Genomic DNA, 21,167 nt, shown 5'->3' with positions numbered 1-21,167 from the left:
TACTAAATGTCAGATATTTTCCTTGTGGGATATTTCTCAATATTTATTGAAGAATTGGGAGTTTTTTTTACTCTTATATGGGTTAAAATATTCTTTAAAACTTTGGGGTAAAATTTCTAATTGTTTACTTGATCTGCCACTGACGTTATGGCAGCGATTGGGAGAACTCCTGCTGAAAGTGCTGACATTTGACTTTATTTAAACTTGTATTGCACTGATACATCAACAAGGGTTGGCTTTTCTTATGTTTTTTTTATTTGAAGTTATTGACTGAAGACCTGCACCAAATTACCACATAATTCAAAAGCATTGTGATTTTCAACAGGGATTGCCAGCTCAAGACTTGTTAGAATAACCTATTTATTTCTTTTCCCCTTTAAAAGTATTTCTTCCCCACTTTCTCTTATCCCACTGCCTTTCATTGGAATACAGTTCTTTGGGTGCTGGAAACAATTTGGTACCTGGGTATTTCTCCATTCTTGGACAAAGAGTGATAATAGGCTGTTCAATTGTAAATGGCATTTTGCTTGAATGCAGTTCTGTCCATACATGTAATTTGGCCCATGCCTAGAATACTGCATATGGTTCTGGTAATGGCATTACAGGAAGGATGTAATCGCACAAGATAGGATACAGAGGATATTTACAAGGATGTTGCCTGTAATGGAGAATTTTAGTTATGAGGAAAGCTTGAATAGGCTGGAGTTATTTTCTTTGGAACAGTGGAGGCTGCGAAAAGATTTAATTGAGGAAGTATCTATTTCCCTTAGCAGGGAAGACAAAAACCAGGGAACCTAGATTTAGAGTAATTAGCAGAAGGATTATAGGGGAACTGAGGAGAATTTTTTTCACTCAGCGGGTGGTGGGTGCCTGAAAGGATGGTAGGGCCAGAAACTTTAATCACATTTAAAATACTTGCATGTATGCTTGAGGTGCTGTAACCTACAGGGTCACAGACTAAGAACTGAAAAGTGGGATTAGACTGGGTAGCTCATGTTTTTTTAGCTAGTAGAGACACAATGGGCCAATGGCTTCCTTCTGTGCGGTAAGATTTTGATGCTATGTTTCAGCGGGGTCTCAATGCAGGAAAATAAAATCAAAGCCAAGAAAGGGCTATTTGGGGCATCATATCTCCTTGTTGCAGTACTTTGGACAGGAAACCTAGCCAAAGAGCACTGGGAGCCGTAGAAACTCTATTGTTCCTCAACCAACTCAGAATAGGGTGGGAATCATAGACTCAAAGGCCTGGATTTTCACTCCCAAGGTGGGTAGCGCGAGTCAGGAAATTTCCCGACACCCACATCCACCTTGGGAAAAACCCTCCCGAATGGCAGGATGTTCATTCCAGAGGGTAGGTACAAGGTGGAGTTGGGCCTTCCACCCCGGGCGCAGGTCGGAGGCACCCATGGGGGCTGCCGAGTGCTGAGGTGAGCGATTTATAAGGCTGCCTTTGTTCTCTGGGACTTCATTCCAGTTGTTTGCTCATATTTTAGGCCTCTAGCCCTCACCTCTATCATCCCACACCACCCCCATCCACTCCCATGCCACATCCAAGCCAGCTCATGTCCTCCACCCACCCTATACTCTCCATGTCAACCCATGCCCTTTATAGCCCCCAATGTCAACTTAATAACAACTCATGCCAACCCACCCACCACTCTTTGCCCTTTCCACCCTCCATGTCAGTCCACCCAGTATCCAGCATGGCCAGACCTCAGGAGCTATGTTGAGCTGAAATAAAATTAATATCTATTATAGCCTTTACTAAATTAAAAAAAAATCCCATTCATGAAAGCCCATTCAGTACTTATAAGTCCCTTCAAATACTTAATCCCTTACAAAAACAGACTCGTATTCATGATCCCACATCAAAGACAGTTAATCCTTTAATAACCTCTTTGAGCTATCATCAAAATGTGAACTTAAGTCTCCCTGCTAGGATAATTATAGGTTGTAGAAAGCAGCCAAGTATTAATAATGACATAATGATAGCACTTCAGGTAACATCAACAAACAGCTATAGTAACAGCCAGGCCAGATTTCTTTACCCCTCACTCACGTAGGCAGCCTTTTTTTTAATTTTTAAAGGGCTGGGGATTTAAATAACTTCATAGCTTGAGTTTTTATTTAACCTATCATTGATATGGGCAGGCTGTTTTTCTAAATTGTTAAAGGGTTTGTGGTTTAAATAACTTCACATCATGACAAATATATAGACCATCTCTGACTCAAAAATGGCTTTGCTGAGTTCAGGTTTCCCTCATGTATGAGTCACTCCCCACACCCTTTCCCCCACTGGCGAAAATGGGATCTGTTGGAAATGGGGCCGTGACTTCTGGATCCGGATTCTGCCCACCTTTTTGGAATGATGCAGAGTCTCCACAACTCTACGAAAATCCGGGCCATAGAACAGTAGAACACAGAAGAAGGCAATTCAGCCCATCGTACCTGGACCAGCTTTTTGAAAGAGGTATCAGTTTAGTTCCACTCCCCTGCTCTTTCCCCATATCATTTTTTCTTCAGGTATTTATGCAATTCCCTTTTAAAGGCTACTACTAAATTTGTATCTACCGCCCTATCAGGCAGTGCATTTCAAATCCTAAACGCTTGTTGTGTAAAATTTTCCTCATGTCACCTTTGCTTTTTGCCAATCACCTTAAATCTGTGCCATCTGCTTATTGACCTTTCAGCCACTGGAAACAGTTACTTTTTATTTACTACACCTTATTCCTTCATGTTTTAAGCACCTCTATGAAATATTCTCTCAGCTTTCACTGTTTGAAGAAGAACAACGTCAGCTTCTTCAGTCTATCCATGTAACGATAATCCCTCATCCCTGAACCATGCTAGTAAATCTCTTCTGTATCGTCTTCAAAGCTTTCACGTCCTTCTTAAAGTGTGTTGCCCAGTATTGGTACTCAATACTCCAGCTAAGACTGAACTAGCGTTTTATATAGGTTTAGCAACTTGCATTTATGAAAGTGCCTTTAATGTGGTAAAACATTCCATATTCCTTGTTACCAAACAGAATTTCAGTGCAAGTGACAAGGAGATGTTAGGGCAGGTGACAAAAGCTTGTTGAAGAACTAGTTTAGAAGGGTGTCTTAAAGAAGGAAAGAGACGTCGATATTTTTGGGAGGGAATTCCAAACTTTACGGCTTAGTCATGGCTACCAATGGCGGTGAATAAAATTGCGGAAATTAAAGAGACCAGAATTGGATGAGCACAGATATCTTGGAGGGTTGGAGGAGGTTGCAGAAATAGGGAGGGGTGAAGCCATAGATGGATTTGAAAACTACAATGAAAAGTTTAAACTCGATCTGTTGTTTAACATGGAGCTAATGTAGGCCAGGAAGAATGTGGTAATGGGTGAACAGGGCTGGGTATGAGTAAGTTACGGGGATCAGAATTTTGGATGACCTTAATTTTTTGGACAGTGGAAGATGGCAGGCCAGCAAAAAGTGCATTGGAACTGTGAAGCCTAAAGGTAACAAAGGCACGGATGAGAGCACAGCATCTGACAAGCTGAGGCAGGGAAGGTGATGTTATGGAGGTCAAAATAGACGGTCTTAGTGATTGTGCACATATGTGGTCAGAATCTCCTCTCAGGGTCATGTAAGACACCAAAGTGGCAAACAGTCTACTTCTGCTTCAGATAGTTGTCAGGGGAAAGAGATGCTGTCAGTGGCTATTGAATGAGTTTGTGGCAGGGACTGAAAAAACAATTACTTTGGTCTTTCAAGCACTTAGTTGGTGGAAATTTCTGCACATTCTCTAATGCACCTCAGACAAGCAGTTTGAAATCTGGGAGACAATGGAGGAGTCGAGAGAGGTGGTGGTGAGCTGGAGTTGGGTGTTGTCAGTGTCCACATGGAAACTGAGTCTGTGTTTTCAGATGATGTCAGTGAGAGGCAGCAAGTAGATGAGCAATTGGAAGGTGCCAAGGATAGGCATCGGAGGAGGAGGATGTGGTCAATCAAAGGATGAAGATAGGTCAAGGAGAGAGAGTTTGCCATTGTGACAATCACATAGCATGTCATTCCTGATTTAATGAGAGCCGTTTCAGTTCTGTGGCAAGGATGGAAACCTGATTAGAAGGATTGAACGTGGAGTTCTGGGAAAAATGGGCACAGATTTTGTAGGTAATAGCACAGTAAAGGATTTTGAAGAGGGAAAAGAGGTTGGAGATGGGGCAATAGTTTGCAAGGCTGGAGGGATTTTTATTTGAAGAGAGGGTTGATGACTGCAGGTTTGATGGAGAAGGGACAGTACCTACATAACTTCATGCCTTTGTACTCTGAGCCTCTATTTATAAAGCCATTTGCTTTATTAACTGCTTTGTTAAGCTCTGCTACCATGTTTCAAGATTTGTGCACAGACACCCCCAGGTCCGTCTCATGCACCTCCTTTAATTTTTAAAAATTATTTCACAGGATCTGGGCATTGCTGGCAAGGCCAGCACTTGTTGCCCATCCCTAACAGCCCTTGTACTGGGTGACTATTTTAGAGGGAAGTTAAGATTCAACCACATTGATGTGACCTGGCGTCACACACGTAGGGCAGACCAAGTGAGGTTGGCAGATTTTCTTTCCTAAAGGGCGTTACGACATTGCTGAAAGTAGTTTTCAATTCCACATTTATTAATTGAATTTAAATTCCATCAGCTGCCATGGTGGGATTTGAACCCATGTCTCCAGGGTATTAATCCAGTGACATTGTCACTATGCCACCGTCTCCCCTAGTTTAGTATGTATTGCCTCTCTTCATTTCCTGCCAAATGTAGTACCTCACACTTTAAGGCATTAATTTCAATGCCACATATCTGTTCATTCTTCCAGCTGACCTATATCCTCTTGAAGCCTATTATTATCTTATCAATGTTAACCACATTTCCAAGTTTTGTGTCACCTGTGAATTTTCACATGGTTTGGTGCTGCAGCGTGCAGTGCCTTTATCATTTAGACTATCAGGGCAGTTAACAGTGAGCAACCCAGGAGAGTGCAACCAAGAAAAAAGTGTGTTCTTTTCCTTATTTTCTTAACATTTTCATTTTTGAGATTTAAACTTACTGGGGATAGGGTTGGGGGTGTGGGGAAGGCCGTTTGATTGGGCCGGCTGGTGGAGACAGGAGGTCAGGTGATGAAATCTCTGGGAATGTGTCAGCTTGAGACGGCAACATTCTGCAATAGTATTGTGCATTTTTTCATTTCACCTATCAACTCCCTTTGGGTCTCTAGGCTGGACTTTACTGTTAATATCATTTTAATATTGATAGCTGCCACTGGCATTATAAAAATGCCAGTTAGAAATCTAGACTTTGGTGTGAAATTAAGTTAATGTTAGAACTTCACATTGTTGGCTTGAATTGAGTTGCTCCTGATCGTGGGGAACATCCATAACCAGAATTGTAAAGTTGCACACGTATGTTTAGCCTAAGTGTGCATAAGTAAATACAAGTAGCCATTCTGCGACATTAGTGGGACATCACAGGTGAAAAGGAATAATATAGTCCAGCTCAATGTAAAACGTTTAAAGACAAACCATGCCAAAGCTTTTTGACATTCCTCCCCTTCACCATCCAACATCAGCTCTATCCAATTTTCTCCTTTGAATGGCTAGGCTTAAGACTCTCCTGATGGTTCAGAGGTAAGGCCATCATTTTTGTGTTGTGTAGACAAGAAAGGACAGTGGTTCCTTTCTGAGCTGTGCTGACTTAATGGATCTGAGCTGTCAGGGTGGGGAGGGAAAAGAAGAATTATGAGTTTTGTAGGAGCGCTGTAATTAATTTACAGTGCATGCGCCTGGATCAGGGAAGGGAAAATTGCCAACTTCTGAGGCGGGATTTTCCCGTTGGCTTCAGGAGCCCTACGTCAGGGTCCTGGGCCTGCACTTTTTCAGGCATCAGAGCCTCTGAATTGGCTGCCTCCATGTTTGCCGTTAAAGATGGCAAGCAGGCTCCGGATGGGCCTGCAGCAACTGCGGCAATCGGAGGGCTGGCAGTTCTGGAGCCTCCACAGCCCCACTGGGAGAGGTGGGTAATCATCTAGTCATTGCCGTTTATGGGAGCAGCTGCATTGCCGACATTACAACAATAACTACACTTCAAAAGTAATTCATTGGCTGTAAAGCACTTTGGGACATCCTGGGATCATGAAAGGTGCTACACAAATGCAAGTCTTTTCTTTCTATCTTTCTTATTATTGGATGCAAGGGGGGCAGGAAACAAAGCAGCTTTTCCACTCCTGTACTGCCAGTGTCCCCCAGCACATGGGACTTGTACAGCATGTGGCAAACAAAAAATGAACTTGTCAAACCTGTTCATTGGTGCAAGGTGGCAGAGGTCAGTCAATACCTGTGAAACTGACCCCTAGCCATAAGTCAACAGCTTCAGACAGCAGCAGGGTACATTGGGCAAATGGAAAATAAAATGATTTGAAATAAAATATTTTGGTACACCCTACATCTGTTAGGCTTGAGGTAAAAGGGTTCAGAGCTGCAAGACAGTGGTTCTGGTGGCTGTATGGAGTCAGTAATTTTTCAGTAAAGTAACATTTGATCCAGCAATATAATTGAAACTTGTACCATAAAATCTGAATTTTAGGTTTTGAAAAGTTTTTATGCAAACCTGGAATTTAAAAAAAAATCCGTACCATCTAATGTGAAACGTCTGGTTGAAACAAAGCAGTGTCTTGTCTTTGTCACCGAAGGCTGGATTTTTCCTTTCTGGCTTATCCTCATTCATCCTCCATAGACTCTGCCTCGACCAAAATTAAATCACTGCCCCACCAGGCTGCTGTCTATTTAAATTTAAAACCTCTGTCTTCAAATGTCTCCAAGACCTTTAGCCACAATGACCACAATTTCCTCTGGAATTTCCTAAGCCCTCTCCTTTTCTATTTAACTCCACCTTTTAAAAAAACTTCTTAAAATTTATCTTTTTGGTCACCCCTACTAATCTCCATCCTGTGGCTTATCACTTATTTACATTATCTCTTTTCTCTCATTTTTTTCCCCCTATCTCTCTGTGTCTGTACATTTCTGTGTTAAATATGATATTAATTGTTGTTACACCCATTGTTTTGAGCCATGGATCCACCAGTTTTAACTGAATGAAACAAAGCATATTAAATTTTTTTTGTCTCAGATAGCCTTAACTGGAGATAGTAAGGTACTTCTGTGGACTAAATACTTGGTCCACAGTATTATGGGATCATAAATCTTTTCAATGTCTAGCGTTTCTCACCACTCCCCTCCTGTCCCCTTAACCACCTCCCCCCTAACATTTTGCAGCAGGTTCCTAATTTCAACCTGGCTGGGTATAATGGTCTGCGTCCTGTAAAAAGGAGCGAGCTGTTCAACATCTAAAAGCAACCCGTTTAATAGGGCACTTTTCAGTAGCAAAAGGAACTGTATAACCACACAACTTAGCACCCATTAGACACTGTAAATAGGGCCATTTTTTAGAGACTTGAAAGGAGCTCTTTTTATTCAAAAGCAAAATACTGTGGATGCTGGAAATCTGAAATAAAAGCAGAAAGTGCTGGAAATACTCAGCAGACCTGGCAGCACCTGTGGAGAGAGAAAGAGTTCTGATGAAATGTCAAAGACCTGAAATGTGAACTCTGTTTCTCTCTGCACAGATGCTGACAGATTTGCTGAGCTTTTCCAGCCTTTTCTGTTTCTGGCTCTTTGCAGTGATGGGTACCAGATCGGCTGTCTGTCTTGTGGTCACTATTAAGTGCGGAGGTGAAAGGGAATGTCAAAAACATAGCTACCTCAAGACCCCACGTTCCCTAGTATGTAATGGCTTTACAGTATCTTGTACCTCTTCACATCTGTTGGAAGGGAAAACTACTTTAAAAAAGTGTTAAACTGGGCAAATGCTAGCAGCATGGACATGTGTGTGCGGGTGGTTAATATTATTTTCCTTATAAAGATTTGCAGAGCTGCAGAATAACTGCTTTACCATTGCTGAGTACCTTACCTGAGCGCCTGGTAAGGGAAGAGCAGGAGGCCTTGGTGCAGTGGTACCTATGTTGTATTAACTGTATGTTCTTGCGCCTGTAAAATGGAATTGTTTGTTCAGCTGGACCAGGATGTCCCAGCTTCCATATTCAATCTATGTTGATGTATCTGACATGACTCATGGTTGTTGTCTGACTGCTACAAACTGACTTCCACGCTCTTAGGAAGGGTTTAGAACAAATAGCGAGAATTCTTGTTATAAGATCACTATTCAGTGACCCCCAGCTGGGGATTGTGCATATGTGGTTGTCAGGTGAGCAGATTTAGTGATGCTCACCCCATGATCAAGTCTGATGATGTTTGCTGTCTAGATTTGCACATGAATATTTACTAGTTAGATGAGATTCTGGGTGGCGGAATGACTGCCTGGAACCATAATGGAACTTTAACGGAGGGAGGAGGTCTTTTTACTTTTAAAGGTTAGCTTTACTAGCTGGCTTTCATAAAGGGAGCGATGGTAGGTTCTTTGTGAAGTGTGAGACGGTAACACTGAAAATTCTAATAATGATTTCCTTCAAATGGGCCAAGAATCCAATGTGACTATTTTCACTCATAAATATTCCTTTCCACTTCAACCATTTTTTATGTAGGCCATTAGGAAATCAGTGTTGATTCTGGTGCTTTATATTTAATTTAAGTTTTTTGAAATCATCTTTCAACAAAGGCAACGGCAGCTTTAATCGCACGATCATGATAGGTCGTCATTCAAGAGCTAGCTCTTTGATATCTCGCAAGGAAAGCTGAAAGTATTGACTTTTGTTGATATGTAGATTATAACCCCTACTCTGTTGTGCCTCTCTCTCCCCCTCCCTCTCTTTCTCTTCCCTAACCCCAGACTTACTTGTGTGACTCTCAATTCTTCTTCCCTTTCCTTCTCTCTTAGTCTCCCACTCCTCCCTCTGAGCTGTCTATGCTATTACTTCTGTAAGTTTTTCTCTTTCACCCCTAAGCTCCAGATAAACACTTGATGCATTCTTCATGTTTCACGGAGTCTCAAAGTTTTGAAATCAAGAACTGTTGCACTGTACTTCACTGATTCTGTCTGACCACATTGCCTTATTCAGTTTTCTAATCTTGACTCCATAAAGTCAATACTGCCTCTCCTATGTTTTTTTTTACCCTTGGTATTATCTTGCGCTACAGGTCATTGCAGTCCAATTAAGTTTACCAATTTCGAAAACAAAAGGTTGACTGTCATGAAGAGCCAAATTTTCAGTATGGCTTTTAACTGGGAGGAAATTATTCAAAAATAGCCCTACACAGCCATGGTAGATTTATTATTTCTGTGTTTATTGTTTAGCTCTGTTCATAATTAGTTTTCTATCAAAGTTCCAGTAAAAATCAAGAGTAAGGTCGACTGAACAGGTCTATTCCTCTGGCAAGGCAACTCCAGAGTTACATTTTTAAAAAGAAAAGAAAGACTTGCATTTATATAGTATCATTCATGGCCACAGGACATCTCAAAACGCATTACAACCAATGAAGTACTTTTGAAATGTAGCCACTGTTGTAATGTAGGAAAAGCGGCTGCCAATTTGCGCACTGCAAACTCCCACAAGCAGCAATGTGATAATCAGCAGATAATCTGTTTTTTGTAATGTTATTTGAGGACACCGTGGATAATTCTCCTGCTCTCCTTTTGAAAACCTTTCATTGCATCTTTTACATCCACCCGAATAAGTGGACAGGGCCTCAGTTTAACGTCTCATCTGAAAGAATGCATCTCCAACAGTGCTGCACTGGAGTGTCAGCCTTGATTTTTGTGCTGATGGCCTGGAGTAGGACGTGAACCTGGAACCTCGTGACTCAGACGAGAATGTTGCTAACTGAATCACTGCTGGCACTTCTAAATCTCATGTCTGGAATAATTCTGTGATTTTCAAATTATTGCAATCTAATGAACTGTTTGCAAAGTTCAAAGTTTGCCGTTTGTGACAATGTCCTTTTTTTTTAAACGCCCCTGTTTTCTTCACCCCCTTCTCTAAACACATTGCTGGCGTATGATTCCATCTGGGTTTGTGGTTTTGATGATTCCCACAAGGATTTCCCCTCATACCCTCTGAAGCGAGTCACCTCCAGCGGTTCTCCTACCAACTTAGCTGAGATACGTTGGCAAACACCTAGCTGCAGGTCAGCTATCCTCCCTCCCTATCAAATACATGCTACAAAATGGGGGTGGGGAAGTGGGAAGTGTGCTGAATAAATGCAATGAAATGAACCAAACTATCTTTTGAGTGAAACATGTGAACGGGGCTCAGGGTTTCGTGTCCATGCATACTACACTTTCTGTAAACGGGCCAAATTGGATAACCCCAACAATGCGCATGGGGATTGTGGTGTGCGATTAATCTGTACCTGTTGATTGACAGGCAGGCAGCATGTCAATTTTGTACTGCCTGCTCATAAACTGATTGTTGTATGCTAATTGTGCTGTTCATTCACTGCATGCATCAGCAAGGGGCTCAAAATCATAACTTCTTAACACTGCTCTAAGCTAGCCTACACCTCTGCCCTCTTGCTAGAACAGGCAGTCAAAGTGAATCTGACCTGGGATACAGTGAAGAATGACACAATGTGGCGATTTCCAAGGTTGTTGGATTCTACGCTGGTGGGTTTGTTGGAAGAGGTGAAAAGTAGGGAGATGTCCTATAAACGCAAAAGAGCAGGAGGCCCTCCAACATATGCTCAAAAGGCAGAGTGAGCAGACAGTTAGTTGTCAGAAGTCTAGCCCCGAGGACCTGCAAGCGATTCTGCAAGAAGATCAATGATCTCACACTAATGATCAATCTCTGTAAATGCATCTTCAATTCCTGTACCTTACCAACTGCACCAATAGCCTCACACACTCCTCAATTTACCACACCCATCACTTGCCAGGGTGACCAACTCTCAGGGGAAGAATTAAGGGACTCTTTGGTATGGGGCGGCTGTATGACTGGGTGGGGGCGTGAGGGGGTCTGATGAGCCGGTGAGGGTGGGTTGGGAATATGAGAGTTGGGTGGGGCGGTGGGAGTGTTGGTGGTGGTGTTGGGGTGGTGGGAGTGTTGGTGGTGGTGTTGGGGTGGTGGGAGTGTTGTTGGTGGTGGTGGGAGTGTTGTTGGTGGTGGTGGGAGTGTTGTTGGTGGTGGTGGGAGTGTTGTTGGTGGTGGTGGGAGTGTTGTTGGTGGTGGTGGGAGTGTTGTTGGTGGTGGTGGGAGTGTTGTTGGTGGTGGTGGGAGTGTTGTTGGTGGTGGTGGGAGTGTTGTTGGTGGTGGTGGGAGTGTTGTTGGTGGTGGTGGGAGTGTTGTTGGTGGTGGTGGGAGTGTTGTTGGTGGTGGTGGGAGTGTTGTTGGTGGTGGTGGGAGTGTTGTTGGTGGTGGTGGGGGGGTTGTTGGTGGTGGTGGTGGGGTGGTGGGAGGGTTGTTGGTGGTGGTGGTGGGAGTGTTGGTGGGGTGGTGGTGGGAGTGTTGGTGGTGGGGTGGTGGGAGTGTTGGTGGTGGGGTGGTGGGAGTGTTGGTGGTGGGGTGGTGGGAGTGTTGGTGGTGGGGTGGTGGGAGTGTTGGTGGTGGGAGTGTTGGTGGTGGGAGTGTTGGTGGTGGGAGTGTTGGTGGTGGGGTGGTGGGAGTGTTGGTGGTGGGGTGGTGGGAGTGTTGGTGGTGGGGTGGTGGGAGTGTTGGTGGTGGGGTGATGGGAGTGTTGGTGGTGGGGTGATGGGAGTGTTGGTGGTGGGGTGATGGGAGTGTTGGTGGTGGGGTGATGGGAGTGTTGGTGGTGGGGTGGTGGGAGTGTTGGTGGTGGGGTGGTGGGAGTGTTGGTGGTGGGGTGGTGGGAGTGTTGGTGGTGGGGTGGTGGGAATGTTGGTGGTGGGGCGGTGGGAGTGTTGGTGGTGGTGGTGGGGTGGGGTGGTGGGAGTGTTGGTGGTGGTGGGGTGGGGTGGTGGGAGTGTTGGTGGTGGTGGGGTGGGGTGGTGGGAGTGGTGGTGGGGGTGGTGGGAGTGTTGGTGGGGGTGGTGGGAGTGTTGGTGGGGGTGGTGGGAGTGTTGGTGGGGGTGGTGGGAGTGTTGGTGGGGGTGGTGGGAATGTTGGTGGGGGTGGTGGGAGTGTTGGTGGGGGTGGTGGGAGTGTTGGTGTTGGTGGGGCGGTGGGAGTGTTGATGGTGGGGCGGTGGGAGTGTTGATGGTGGTGGGGCGGTGGGAGTGTTGATGGTGGTGGGGCGGTGGGAGTGTTGGTGGTGGGGTGGGGCGGTGGGAGTGTTGGTGGTGGGGTGGGGTGGTGGGAGTGTTGGTGGTGGGGTGGGGTGGTGGGAGTGTTGGTGGTGGGGTGGGGTGGTGGGAGTGTTGGTGGTGGGGTGGGGTGGTGGGAGTGTTGGTGGTGGGGTGGGGTGGTGGGAGTGTTGGTGGGGGTGGTGGGAGTGTTGGTGTTGGTGGTGGGGTGGTGGGAATGTTGGTGGTGGTGGTGGGGTGGGAGTGTTGGTGGTGGTGGTGGTGGGGTGGGAGTGTTGGTGGTGGTGGGAGTGTTGGTGGTGGTGGGAGTGTTGGTGGTGGTGGGAGTGTTGGTGGTGGGGTGGTGGGAGTGTTGGTGGTGGGGTGGTGGGAGTGTTGGTGGTGGGGTGGTGGGAGTGTTGGTGGTGGGGTGGTGGGAGTGTTGGTGGTGGGGTGGTGGGAGTGTTGGTGGTGGGGTGGTGGGAGTGTTGATGGTGGGGTGGTGGGAGTGTTGATGGTGGGGTGGTGGGAGTGTTGGTGGTGGTGGGGTGGGGTGGGTGGGGTGGGAGTGTTGGTGGTGGTGGTGGGAGTGTTGGTGGTGGTGGTGGGGTGGTGGGAGTGTTGGTGGTGGGGTGTGTTGGTGGTGGTGGTGGTGGGGTGGGAGTGTTTGGGGTGGTGGGAGTGTTGGTGGTGTGATGGTGGGGTGGTGGGAGTGTTGGTGGTGGTGGTGGGAGTGTTGGTGGTGGTGGTGGGAGTGTTGGTGGTGGTGGTGGGGTGTGGTGGGAGTGTTGGTGGTGGTGATGGGGTGGGGTGGGAGTGTTGGTGGTGGTGGTGGGGCGGTGGGAGTGTTGGTGGTGGGGTGGGGTGGGAGTGTTGGTGGTGGTGGGGTGGGGAGGGGGGGTGGGGTGTGGTGGCGGAGGTGTGGATGCTGCTGACGAACCAAACCAGGCGATTGGTCAGCCTGTCACTCACCTACCAACAATCTCTAACAGTCAGGGCTCATACCAACATATGCTGCACTGAACCCTCACACGTTTAGCACTGCTGCAGGCTTCACAACCACATCTCACAGCTTGCACATATTGCCAGCTATGCATCCATGCCAGCCAGATTACGCAAACAGATTTCATGACGCCCACTGACACTTTTTCCTCTCTCCTGAAGAAGAAGATAGCACACAACTTGCGGTGAGGGTGCTGGCCATTATTGGAATGGCAGTCGCTGAGCCCATTGCCAGCAGTAGAGTTGACAATTGAAGAGGACAGTGTCCTCATATCTAATGCCCCTTCTCACATTCTGTTTTTCCACCATCCCATACTATCTTCTGATTTACAAGCTGCAGATCCTGTTAGCACACACCTCTTGCTTCCCCTCAGTCCCCTCACCACAACCCTACCCTGGCATCTTTCTCCTTTCAGGTACCCAAGGTGTGAAATCTGGTTAAACAGTGGAGGAATAACAAGAGGATAGTGCTGATGTAGATACACAATCTCACGGTTCAGATTCTGGCACTGTAATTTGGATGATACCTTAGCGGCAGGACATGTACATGGTGAGATGCAGGAGTGACCTGCAGCCAGGCACAGAGCGAGAATAGCATAGCTGCCAGTACACTGGAGGGCAAGGGAAGTTCACACATGGGGCTGAAGTTTACCGAGGTCCCTGACTAAAAAGCCAGAGCTGCTCGCCCAGGGGAGGTGTGGCTATTCTGCAGCCATTTAATAATGACCATTAATAGACTGGAGATGAGACTTGTGCCCTTTCAGGGACAGAAAGTCCCATCTTAGAGCTGCTGGCCAATCAAAGGCTGGCAGCTGTCCACTACTGGCAGCACCACCAGAAGAAGTGACAGCTGCAGGTACTGCACACGGGACTTGAGGAAGTAAGCTGCCCTGGATCGTGACTTTGAGTATGTGGGGGATTGCCCTGAGGGCATACTTGTAGCTTGTTGGTTACAATTTGGTCATTCTGAAGAAGTCTTTGTTGTCATACATAGTTAATTGTAAGTCTTTATTGACTCTTAGAACTACTTACAAATATACAGTAAAGGTACAAGCTAAGAGCTGTCTCCATGCTTGCTGGTACACAGGGCTCTGTCCAACATTCAGCTGACCCTGGGTGCAGGTCATGTGCTATTTTACATCACTGTGTGAGTGCTACTGTACTCAATCCCACATTAATCCTATATGTGCTAGGCTCTTACACTCACCAACCGCTCTAGTGTATGGGGGGGCGGGGGCGGGATTTTTGAGGCCATGGGGGAGATGAACCTGGCGGGGAGGGGTAACACCCTGGGGAGGGGCTGCCCTCCGGTGGGCCCAAGGAGCCCATTAAGGAGGCACCAAGCTCCAGAAACTTGCCTGGCTGGGTGCTTGGTGTAAGATTCCCGCCATGGGTTAAATCCTGGCATTGGTGGGATGAAGCCCTTAAGTTAACACTGATTGTCCACATAAGGGCCTAAATTGGCCCACTGTTAGGGTGGCTGCCTAATGCCAATGCTGCTGCTGGTAAAATTGCAGCGGGGGCAGATCACTCACTGGATCTTACATGCCCACTGGTAGGGGAGTGTATAATTCAGCTGATGGATTGCGTTGCGGAGGACACAGATGGGCCAGGTGACAGAAGGTTTGCAGAGTGAACTGTTTGGTGCATTGGAAAGCCTGTGTGCAATGTCAAGGAGCTTAGAGGACTTCAGCACCAACTTGACTTAGGGCTTTGCATAGAGCTTGGTGCTCATCATTTCTAGCATGGAAGTGGTGGAAAACTCCATTAGCACACTTGTAGACCCAATCATGATGCAGTGCCTGACAGCTGCTGCCTCAGCTTTCATTGCAATGCAAGCAGAAGTCACCCAAAACCTGGGTGCTGCAGTGGAAGCTTAGAATAAAATTGTGCAGGGTCAGCTTGCTACCATCCCAGCTTTGACTGCTCTCATGGCAGCTCAGTTTATTGCCCTGCTGTTTCAAGCTGCTACTGCCATTTTTGTGGATACTAGTGCTCAAAAGAGGGTTGTAGAGTATCAAACAGTCCAGCAAGCTGCCTTCAGCAGATCGCTAGGGTTGCTGAGGCACTACTCCAGGGGAGTGACTGTAGCTACAGGGACTACAACCTCTCTCACAATGATGACATCGTGATCCCACTCCTGCTACTCTTCCAGTGCCCTTGCTATAGCTTGCCAGCCTGGACTGCTGCTGCCCATACCGTGATGGTGCAGTCCAAATCTGGGCTTTCTAGGCCTAGAACTGCTAAAGGACATCTGCAAAGGCTGTCTGCAGTCTTCTCCAATGAAAGTCAGCAGCTTTCCGCCAACCATTCTGCAGCCACTGGAGTAGCAGAGCTTAAGAGCAGAACATACGGGACAGAAGCCAAGGAAATGCATAAGGGTGATTAGTTTACATTTGTATGCAGTGTGGCATGATTTCATTTATAAATTTGGCTTGGAATGTTTATTATGTGTTGGTTTTTATTTTTACTCTGTGACCAAGATGACATTGACGTTCAGAAACAAAGGGAAACTAAAGAGTGGGAATTTTGGGGAGTGGGGTATTAGGGTAACAATTAGTGGTATCTCACTTGAAGTAGTTCTTCACATACTGCCCAGCAGAAAGGCACTGTCTAGGTTGACTCTGCCTCTTTTTCCTATTCTACCTATTCCTCTTTTTCCTCTTGCTCCCCCTTCTCTTCCTCCCTCATCTGGCAACTTGTCCTGCTCTATGTGGCCTTTGCTCATTCTCTCAGTGATGCCCTCTTCTAAGGGATGGCCCACCAGTGCACGTGTGTCTGGCAGTTGGTTTGCGTTGAACCCATAAGGCCAAGAAAGATTCCTTCATCACTTGCTGCACTTCTCCCTGTGGATATTTGCAACTTGTACCAAATATGAAAAGCACCAAACACTTGTAGAATTTTAGTAATAGCCAGAAGAAATCAAGCAGCAAGTAAACCTATAAGTAATTGATAATCCCTAGCATTGGGTGAGAGGTCCTTCCTCCTGCTTACACCTGCTCAGCTGAGTGAAGTTACTGTTAGTGTCCAATATAAATTTCTACCACACTATTTTTAAAACATTTGTCCACAGGATGCAAATGTGGTGATAAGGCCACATTTATTGTCAGTCTCTAGGTACCCTGAGAAGGTGATACAGTTGGTTTTGCAATTGAGTGGTTTGCTAGGTGATTGAGAGCCTTGCAGGGGCCAGATTGACCAGCAGTGATAGGTTTGAAGACAATCCGGCAGCTTTCATAGTGATTTTTGTCTTCTCTGGTGCCAACCCTCAAATTGTCAAATATATTGAAGTCAGCTTCACACCTTTTTAAGGTACAATTTGAAATCATGATCTCTGGGTTGCTGTTAACACAACCTATTAGTACAAGCATTACACCACACCATCATACGCATTGCAAAACCTGTTCAAATATGCCTTCGACAGTAATTGAATTTATTCTCTTCTTTTGCCAGCAGCAAGCGCTTGGTGGTAGTATTACAGAATGACACAAACCTCCATCCCAGACGTGCCTATACAAGTGAAGATGAGGCCTGGAAGTCATACCTTGAAAACCCATTGACAGCTGCCACAAAAGCCATGATGAGCATCAATGGTGATGAAGATAGTGCTGCTGCCTTAGGATTGCTCTACGATTACTACAAGGTCTGTCTACTTATAAATACCAGTTACTGGTTTCTGCACAGTCTTCCCCCTGGAGCTGCATTGCTGTCATATTCTTACTTGGATTTTGTTCTGTTGTTAGGTCCCTAGGGACAAGAGACTCATGCCAATTGGTAAAGTAGCTGATGCACAGGATGATCAAGACAAAAGGTACATTTATTATTTTCACAATCTCCTGGGGAATGGTGATTGAATGGGGTGGCGGTAGGCAGGAATAGAATGATTGTATTAATGAATTCCTGGCCCAGACCCCAGGTGCCTGGTGCTGTTTGGAAAGGCTGAATTGCCACGTAGACAATCTCTGTGAATATATTGCTTCTCCAAGCCTCAATGCAATCCTCCACTATTCAGTAAGGTTACATGGACCGGCACAAGAAAAATTTCTCATGATCCACATTTAGGGTATGCCCCCAGGCTTGTCATATGCCCTGGCCTAGCTAATGAGGCTAAATGCAGATCATAACAACATAGTTGTATGAATGGGGAGGGAGGAAAGTGTAGTCCAGTGCCCCGAGCTCGCAACAAAATAAGGTGCTGTCCTCAAGCTTATAGTGTGTGCATTGGTGTTAATGCAGTTAGCCTGCTACAAGCATTGGACTGTGTATCATCTTTTATGGTGAATCAGACTTTTTCTCTCAAACAGGACTGAGAACAGTGAACAGGGCGGAGTGCATGCTCTTGCTTTCACGGCAAGGCGCCACTCCACACTCAGTAGTTGAAGTTTCTTCCCTTCACAGAAGGTGAGATTCTCTCCAAAATGAACACACACCACCCCATGTTTGCCAACGGAATTGATTGCTCTCTCCCATGTCAGGGGAAACCTCCTCTCCTACCAGTACCAGCTGTTCAGTGATCTGTACAACTCTGGCTACTGCTGAAGCTAACTTATTAAAACCCACAAACTGTCAGGAGAAAATGCAAACACAGACTAATCAAATTTAAATACAAATACAGTATGACACCAAGATGGGAAAAGTTTATTGAATGCCAAGATAGCTAGCTAGTATACAAAATGTATTATAGGCTTGATGTCATGGAAGGCCCATACAGGCCAGCGATGAGAGTTCACAGTCCATCTTTGGCCTGTAACGGTTATCGTGACTTGAGCCCAAACGTTGAGTGCCTTTTTTCTGTTCCAGGTGGCTGCTGTGATAAGCTTGGACAGTTTGTGTTGCGGGGTCAGTAATATAAAAGGATTTCTGTCTGCTCATTGGGTAAACTCAGTGCCCTATCACCCGAGGAAGCTCATTCCGCAACCCCCACCCCACCAAGATTCCTTTTAGGCAAATAATTCATGCTGATATCCATTTCCATGAGCACCATCAGCTCAATACCTTGGCCAAGTGGACCCTCTCTTTTGTGAGCCTGTGCAGTGATTGTCAGTCGACTATCAGTCAACTGTAGGGTCATCAGAGCATAATGTGATCTTGTTGTCAATACAAAAGCGAAATACTGCAGATGCTGAAAATCTGAAATAAAAACAGGAAATACTGGATATGCTGGTTCTGATGAAAGATCGTCATCATCCTATAACGTTAAATCTGTTTCCCTCTTGATTCTGTCATCACCTATCATCCACTCACATATACATTCCAGTGCAAGATCATTGGATAATGCAATATGAAATTATTTAATTTTATCTTGATAAGACAAGGCCAGTTGTTGCCCTTCCACCACCATTCCCTCCTTCCAACTGGCATCAGCTGGCTAAATAGGCTAGTAATCAAATCTAAGAATTTATCGGTTTATGTAACTCAACACCTTCCAAATCACCTGGTGCATCTACTCATTAAATGTCAGAAGAGCTGCTGATGTATTTGAATCATTCCATTTGCCCGGCTAGGTTCCAAGTAAAATGAAAGCGAAAGAATGTGGGAAATATACAGCAGATCTGTGAGCTATGTGAAGTGAAAAGACAGGTTAACGATCCCGATGGCCCCCATCCATCAGGTGACAGGATATCAACAGAGAAAGATTACCTCATTCCAACATTATCTACAAAATTGCCATTTGTTATTCAAATTACTTTAATGTCCTGCCTACACTCAAAAATGTGTAAATGTCTTTGAGGATGTTAATGGCTTCAGTCGAATAAAAGATCAGCATTAATGCAAAGTACTGAGTTTAATAGGGCCGTTCACACTTCACGCAGAACTCTTATCATCAAGGTATGAATTAAACTAAGATTCAGTGAGGAACAGTTTGGTTTGTATTAGAACATTTTAACAATGTTGTTTCATTTAATTCAGTGTTTAAAATTGGAAGTTGATGTTTGGGACCCAAGAAATCATATCTTCTACCCAATAAATGTGTAATGAGACTTGGAGCCAGCAAGGGTCTACTGAAGTTTGGAAATTGGAGATTTCTGAATAAAATTACCTATATTGTGTGCTTGAGGGAATTCCTATCAAATTAATGGGAAAGCAGAATTTCTAGTCTCAGATCTAGACTCTGGTTTATATTATAGCAATGTAATTTTCCTGAAGCCAAACTGGTGGCAAACTAAATATACTCATTCCAGGAGCATTCCAAGTCACTGAGCGTCATTTTTTCTGATGATAGACAGGCTGGAAAACCTCATTGCTGACCTGTGTGAATCTCACTGATGTCAAGGGAAATTAAGGCACTTAGGAGTATCCAATGCAATTTCTCAGACACTGGACATATGTACTGCTACAGATGAACCACTGTTCCATCATTGCCAGAGATGTTTTTATTCCACCCTGCAGTTGCTGTGTAACTGGACTAGTAATCTAGAGACCTGGGCTAATGCTCAGTGGATATGAGTTTGAATCCTACTGTGGCAATTGGAAAAATTTAAATTTAATTGATTAAAAAAGAAACCTGGATTGAAAAGCTAGTCTCAGTATTGCTGACCATGAAATTACTGAATTGTCGAACTCTGCTAGTTCACTAATGTCCTTTAGGGAATGTAATCTGCTGCCCCTATCCACCCTGGCCTATAAGTGATTCCAGATCCAAAGCAATGTTGTTCTCTGAAATAACCTAGCAAGCCACTCAGTTGTACCAAACCGAGTCCTGAAGGACATATCTGCTGGACTGAGCCTGCAAGAGGTGGTGGGGAAAACCTACTTGACTTCATTCTGACCAGTCTACCTGTGGCAGATGCATCTGTCCGTGACAGTATAAGTAGGAGTGACCACCACACAGTCCTTCTGGAGATGAAGACCCATATTCAAGCCGAGGACACAATTCATCATGTTGACTGCCATGCTAAATGGGATAGATTCAGAACAGATTTGGCAGTTAAAAGACATTGTGGGCCATCAGCAACAGCGGAACCTTATTCCACCATAATCCATAACCTCATTGCATGGCGTACCCCTCACAGTACAATCACCTTCAAGTTAGGCGGTCAACCTGGTTCAATGAGAAGTGCAGGTGAACATGCCAAGAGTTGCACCAGGCATACCTAAAATGAGGCGCCAACCTGGTGAAGCTACAACACAAGACTACACACATGCTGAACCGCAGAAGCAACATGCTATAGGCAAAAACAAAAAAACTGCGGATGCTGGAAATCCAAAACAAAAACAGAATTACCTGGAAAAACTCAGCAGGTCTGGCAGCATCGGCGGAGAAGAAAAGAGTTGACGTTTCGAGTCCTCATGACCCTTCGACAGAACTTGAGTTCGAGTCCAGGAAAGAGCCCACTCAAGTTCTGTCGAAGGGTCATGAGGACTCGAAACGTCAACTCTTTTCTTCTCCGCCGATGCTGCCAGACCTGCTGAGTTTTTCCAGGTAATTCTGTTTTTGTTATGCTATAGGCAAAGCTAAGTAACCCATAACCAAGGGATCGAATCAAAGCTCTGTAGTCCTACCACATCCAGTTGTAAATCAAGGTGGAAAATTAAACAACTAATTGGAGCAGGAAGCTCCACAAACATCCCCATCCTCAATAATGGTGGAGCCCAGCACATCAGTGTAAAAGATAACTCTTCTCCGCCGATGCTGCCAGACCTGCTGAGTTTTTCCAGGTAATTCTGTTTTTGTAAAAGATGAGGCTCAGGTTTTGCAGCTGTGTTCAGATGCTTCCATCAATGACCTTTGCTCCATTACAAGATCAGAAGCGGGGATGTTTGCTGATGATTGCACAGTGCTCACCACCATTCTCAACTGTTCAGATGGTGAAGCAGATGGTATCCACATGTAGAAAGACCTGGACAACATTTAGGCTTGGGCAGATAAGCGGGAAGTAACATCATCTATCACTTTAAGCATTCACTCCCTTCACCACCAACACACAGTGGCAGCAGTGTGTACCATCTACAAGATGCA

At 45.3% G+C, this 21,167-nt stretch overlaps 1 protein-coding gene across 3 annotated transcripts in view; it reads left to right on the top strand.

Moving 5' to 3' along the window:
- grhl2b (grainyhead-like transcription factor 2b) overlaps positions 1-21,167 on the top strand; it is a 133,600-nt gene that overhangs the window by 7,888 nt on the left and 104,545 nt on the right. The window contains exons 1-3 of one of the 3 annotated variants that reach the window (XM_041190604.1): positions 2,450-2,470; positions 16,664-16,850; positions 16,951-17,018. In XM_041190604.1, coding sequence (XP_041046538.1) covers positions 16,785-16,850; positions 16,951-17,018 — 134 coding nt within the window. In that variant the 5' untranslated portion in view covers positions 2,450-2,470; positions 16,664-16,784. Of the gene's footprint in view, positions 1-2,449; positions 2,471-16,660; positions 16,851-16,950; positions 17,019-21,167 lie in introns of those variants that run through there. The other 2 variants (XM_041190602.1, XM_041190603.1) reach the window with 2 other exon arrangements.

This window comes from Carcharodon carcharias, chromosome 6 (genome assembly GCF_017639515.1).
Source record: "Carcharodon carcharias isolate sCarCar2 chromosome 6, sCarCar2.pri, whole genome shotgun sequence".
Lineage (NCBI taxonomy): Eukaryota > Metazoa > Chordata > Chondrichthyes > Lamniformes > Lamnidae > Carcharodon > Carcharodon carcharias.
The sequence above is the reverse complement of the archived record's forward strand: the minus strand, read 5'-3'. Positions and strand labels throughout refer to the sequence as shown.